Source organism: Periophthalmus magnuspinnatus, chromosome 16, assembly GCF_009829125.3.
Source record: "Periophthalmus magnuspinnatus isolate fPerMag1 chromosome 16, fPerMag1.2.pri, whole genome shotgun sequence".
Taxonomy (NCBI): domain Eukaryota; kingdom Metazoa; phylum Chordata; class Actinopteri; order Gobiiformes; family Gobiidae; genus Periophthalmus; species Periophthalmus magnuspinnatus.
The window spans coordinates 16,773,759-16,779,758 of NC_047141.1; the positions used below are offsets into that span (position 1 = coordinate 16,773,759).

The window sequence follows — 6,000 nt, forward strand, 5'->3', positions numbered from 1 at the left end:
CACATCTTTATTTAAATTAGTGAATGCATTTGACCTTTTGGGACTATTAAAGCCCCACTGCGTAGCATTTATAATGACAACAGGCACTCCACCGGGCATGTTACGAGTCAGCTCTGTGGAGAGACAAGCTTGCTAATAGTAAAGATGCATATTATTCAAGGGATTTTTGACAATAAAAATATCTGCATTTATTTAATGAATGTAGTCCATATATAAAGATAAATTCATACATTTTTTGTTGAATTCAATTTGGAGAACTCCCCTAAATGGTGAACAATGCATTTCTGCCATTTAAGCATTATATTACCACTGTGTAACATTTGAAGTGCATTTTTAGAGTGAGCAGGCTTGGCTCACAGACCTGATTTGTTATATGTGCAGTGGTGTGCCTGGAGGTCACATAATTCAATTTTAACAGCAATAGTAAACAGCAAAAAAACAAAAAAAAAACAAAAAACATCTAGAATTAAATGAATGAATGTATTTGGCCGTACGAGATTTAATTTGTATTACATGTCTTACCTTTTATTGATTTGGTTTGCTCTTGGACAAATGTGGTATCCCTAACCCACCCCAGGAGATTCAAACTTGATTCAAACAGTGCACAATGCCAGGCCTGGCTTTGATCAGCTCCTGGGTAAAAGTGGTGGTGGTTTCACATTTTAAAAACCAGAGGAAGTCCCACACGTCAACAACAGGAAGAGCAGAGTCAGCTCCTCTGTGAACGCTCCAATCCCTGCCTTCAGCTTCCTGCTCCAACCATCCCACTTCCCGAGTCCAGACCACACACTTTTATATGAAGCTGTAGTGCCCCAGACCAGAAATCATGTAGTATAATACATTTCTTTTACTCGCAGTGTTCCACTCCCCTTTAGCATGAATTAGTGTGGTTTGAGACCAACGCTTAGAGACTTTTTCCTCTCCAAATATGACAGATACATGCAAGTAGTGTTGGCTAGGGCTGCATGGTTTTAAAAATCAATCATATTCCAATTGTGAGATTTGCAACATACTGCATGTTTAAAAAATAGGATATAAGCATATTTTTCTTTGCAGAGAACATTCTATTGTGTAAATAAATGCAGCCTTTGCAATTTTATAGTTGCACCAATTGAAATTGATTTCCATTTGATTATTATCATTATGCAGCCCTAGTGTTGGCTTCTAATATGTTCAGTACTGACATGTCCCTGTGTTAGTATGTATAGAGATGCTGCTTAGTAGGATTGTTGATAATTGCTTTCAGGATTGGATGGGCCTAGGTGCACTAACTTTTCTTGAGGTCTGCTACCTGCTAGTCTCCATGGAGATGATATTGCTTTGCCTAAAATGTTGAGTATGTCATTAAACCCGTATATTTTGCGTGTATTCAAAACAGGCTTTAAAGCATAAAAAATACCTTGAAAAACATCCATTGTTACTGTGAGCAGCATCACCTCTCCACAAACCTTACCCGTAGCTTGGCCTAATAGCTTGGCCATCGACCACAATGCACATAAATATCTAGGTATCCCAAATCCACAACATTGGATCTGTGCAATGGTAATGCATCAAATCTTGCATATCCAGTCTCCCCGTACACTGTACCTCTGATGCCTTTACATGTTAAATATTTGCTTCTCATCACTTTAGCCCAGACGCTGCAGAGACAAGTGGCTCATTTTACGCCAACTGTGAGCGTCTTGTGTTTAGGACAGACTGCAGCTGCTAAGGCAGTTTCACGAGGCTTGGAAGTCTTCCCAGGAAACTTTGTTGTTCATTTTTCATGGTTGCAAAATTATGCTTCAACTCTTCCATGCTAATTTTTCACACAAGATGAGAAGAGAGAGAGCGACAGTCTGTGCTCAGATGTTGAGGTTGAACTTATTTCTTTGTAAGCAGAAGCCGATTTAGGGGTCTTAAAAACAGTCATCCATCAAATGTTTTTCCGTGTATCATAGAGACGTCCTGCTGTTTGTGTTTTAATGCCTAATGGTCAGTGGTTGTGACTGCAGTAAGATGGTGGTTTATGGTGGGATGAGCTCATAGTAGGAGGCTTATACACGTTACATGACACTAACACATGTTGTAGCACCTGTTTCTCTGTCTTCTTTATCTAGATAGAAATTTACAATTTTAAAGAGATGAAAAGCAGAAATGTTGGGTATGGCTTTTTGTTGGACAGCTGTGGTTGTATCTTGAGTTCATAAAGAAGGAAGCTTCATGTTTTATCACTTCTCTCTTACATGTAGTAAAAAGATTATAAAAAACAAAATAAAGAAAATGTAAGGGCTAATCAGGCTATGCTGGTAGGTGCTAGAGGGCTTGTTAGTGCCAGGAATGATTGCTACTAGTGTGTTAGTTTCAGTGTAATTACCTCCTAACTTCAGACAGATATTCGCTTACCAGAACCCAGAACTGAAGAAGCTACTTGGATGAGTGGTGAAATAAAAACATTTGTCCAGTTGACAGAATTCAACCCTTTGCTATTAAAGGTTATTAAAGTGGCTGATGTTCAACTAAATATTTGTACAGGAGAGATGATGTTACTGAATCAGGGTCTTGTCTGTTGTGTATTGCAGAGGTGAAGGAGTATGAGCCTGCATATGGCTCTAAGGTCCGAGAGCACCCCTGTGTGGAGAGCATGAAGGACAATGTGCTAAGGGACAGAGGACGACCTGAGATACCAGACTCATGGCTCCGGCACCAGGTAAGACACATAGGGATGTGTGTGTGTGTGTGTGTATAGATATAGACCTTTTTCAACTTTAGTTTAATATATAAATATATAGGCTACATTTATGTTTCTAATGTATACACAGTTAGTTTGCAGTATAGTAGAATACCTTATACAAATTATCTAATATGTGTGAATATTTTAAAGGCAAACTGGGTGAGGTCTCATTTCCAAAGACACAATGCCAGTAGCAGTGATGAGTCTAACATTGTCCCATTGTATCCACAGGGTGTCGCTGTGATCTGTACAACCATAAAGGAGTGCTGGGACCACGACCCAGAAGCCCGCCTCACCGCTCACTGTGTAGCTGAGCGCATCTACGAGCTGGAGGACCAAGTGGACAAGATCTCCTCACGCAGCTCCTCCAACGAGAAGATCCCTGAACAGGAGCTCAAACTGCCCATAGAGGTGGACATCCCAGGAGAGACCAAGATTATCGAGCTACAAGACATCATCGCTGTGGACTGCTCTGTCTCCGATGAGAAGCAATAAGCCCCAATGACATAAAAAACACTGCAAAAAGGGATCTACTACATGAGTTGACTTTAATTAAATATTTGGAGTTTGGAGTAGTTGAAATATAACGGTGCAATATGTAACTTTTCTGGAGGAGGATACCCCACCTTCATGTCTTCATAGAGATATTATTGCTTTGCCTGCTTGTAATAAAATGTTCTCTGTTACAGGTGAGGCCTGGTGAGAAAAAGCAATTAAAGTCATTTAATACATGTAAAATGGTTAAGTTTAATGCCATTCTGTGGAAAATTCTAGGCAATGCAATGTCATTTCCATGGAGACAAGTTGGTGGCGGAACCATCACCAAAAAGTTGCATAGTGCACCTTTAAATATAGATTAAGCTAAAACTGAACAAAATGTTTTTCAGAAAGAAACTGTCAGTGCAGTAAGGCGTTATGTCTCTTATTTCTAGTGCGATTATCTTACTCCACTGGCAGATGCATTTCTTTAGGCTTAGATTTTGGCTTAATCTGAACCTAATATGTAAATATATATACATACTAGACCAAACTACTTCAAGTCTAAATATTGTTATTTGAGTGGACTTAACAAATGTAGGTCGCACCTTTATGCAGTGTGGGCACTTATGGATGGACTTGTGGTGACGAGGAGTTGATCTCCAGGACAATGAATGAGCCACCATGTTTTTGGGACTGCTTTATTCTGCAGGCACAAACTCAGAGAGCTTACAAGCCAAAGAAAACTGGAAGCTTCCAAAGAAACAGTGTTTGAAATAGGTCAATACTAAAGCTATCATGTGTTTTTGCTTTATTTGTCTCTAAACTGTTTTATTGGTATAATTTAAAAGTGCAGTATACATATCAAGTTTACTGATTGTTTTAAGATTTTGGCATGCATCGTGATAATGTGAGGTAGGAGCTAGCCCTGCATTTTCATAAGGTATTTCCATAATATTTCCATATTACTGGAATTGATGACTGGTCAGGCTTTGTCAGGGTGTGTAGCAGCATAGGATACCTTATATCATCATCAGGACAAGTATTGAACCAAAGACAGCCGTGTGCACTTTACCTGCACCTTACACGTGTTATTTAAATGTTCTTATGCTATTATCAGAAAAAGTGCCTTGCCTTTTTGTGCCTAACTGTGAGCCAAACCTCCCGCTGTCTGTTGCAGTATAACTAAGTGGCCTCTTTAAGTGAATGTGTTGAATGTTTTATGTTTTAAAGCAGTTGTTTGCCAGACAAACAAGCACAGTGTACAGATGTACAAATCAAAAGGGAAATCGATTCCTTCCACTTATTGTATGAATGCAAATATTGAAAGCTTTATAAAAATTGTATTTTTGAAAAATGTTTGTCTATATTTACTTAAAATATAGGAGTGTGCCAAAGTTGTGCCTTATATACTTTCAATATGTGTAATATGTAATATACTGTAAATTGTTTATTAAATAAAACATATTTGTGTATATACAATGAAATGTGTCTAGCTGTTTGTGGTTTTATATAAATATAAAAAGTAATTGTTTCACAACCCAGGTATAGCCCAAACAAACTGCAGCCATAAAGACATTTACATTTTTTTCTAATTAGATTTAGACTCTTTGATGACAAAACCATGGGGTAAAAAAACACATCCGTAAGTGGGGCACAAAAATATACCATATGTTTTTTTGTGTTCAGCACTCTATTTGCATAGTTGTTTGTTAAAAGTAGCAGAAAATGTGTATTTCAGTGGTTCTACATGGTTTCCTCCTTCCTACCTCCTTTTATTGCTTGTCTATTCTCTCCTTTCTGCTTCCTGCTGGCCTCTGTAGGAATGCCAGAGGAAGTGCACCACCCCACACACTGTCCACATAACACAACTACTGCCAGAGTGGTGAAGGAATAAAACTTTATTTAAAACACAGACAGCAGGGGTGAGATCTGGGTGAGCTGAGACAGACAAACCCAAACAACTCCGTCTAAATATTTTTCTACCCCACAGGTGGGCAGTCCTCTGTGTCTCTATAGAATCACTGTGGCTGTGACATGGACATGACACTAGGACAATATGGGTAGTACATATTTAAGACAATGTTTTCATAGTAGTTATGAAATGCCATGCCATTTTTAAGTTTGAGGTGTAGTACAGAACCACATCTGCAACTGGATTCAATGGTACTAAAATATTCCTAGGTCGACTTTCATAAAATATAGTGGTTTACTCAATTTTGAGCCTATTCTCGGTTCCTTCTTGGTCTCTTGTAGATTCCAAATGAGATTTAATAAGGTAAATGGATAATACCATTAGTGGAAAGGGGATATTTAAATTGTATTAATGGTCTTTATAAGGGAGTTAGGGCCCTTGCCAATGTCTAAACCAGTTCTGCTCGTATGTCAAGATAAATATGGGTTGTGCCACTAAAAAAGTATGTAAAAAAAAACACTTGAAAAATAATACTTGAATTTGCATGTTTTTATGGATTGTCGATTAGTAAAATTACAATTTCTTTTGAGAATTTTGCATCACTTTTTTTTAAGGTATATTGATTCCCATAAGGACATTAGGGGCCCAATCTCCAGATCTTGCGCTACAGTCTGGAAGGGTTGTTTTTTGAAGGTTGATTAATATTGTATGATTTAGGATGAAACAGGAGCCGCTTACATCTTTCCTTTTTCCTCTCAGAAGCATCTCACTCTTGCTCCATATAGAATGAATTAATGAGTTAATGAATGAGTATTTCAGGCTGTGTTGAAGCTCCACTGTGTAATGTTTTGTAATATTCAAGCCAAGTGTAGAAAGTTGCTTTACCTGAAAACAA

At 38.1% G+C, this 6,000-nt stretch overlaps 1 protein-coding gene across 1 annotated transcript in view; it reads left to right on the forward strand.

Annotated features, from left to right (window-relative positions):
• The window catches only part of tgfbr2b (transforming growth factor beta receptor 2b), a 43,505-nt gene extending 38,974 nt beyond the window's left edge, over positions 1-4,531 (forward strand). The window contains exons 9-10 of the mRNA XM_033981161.2: positions 2,562-2,689; positions 2,945-4,531. Coding sequence (XP_033837052.1) covers positions 2,562-2,689; positions 2,945-3,208 — 392 coding nt within the window. The 3' untranslated portion in view covers positions 3,209-4,531. The remainder of the gene's footprint in view (positions 1-2,561; positions 2,690-2,944) is intronic.
• Positions 4,532-6,000: the final 1,469 nt, after the last annotated feature.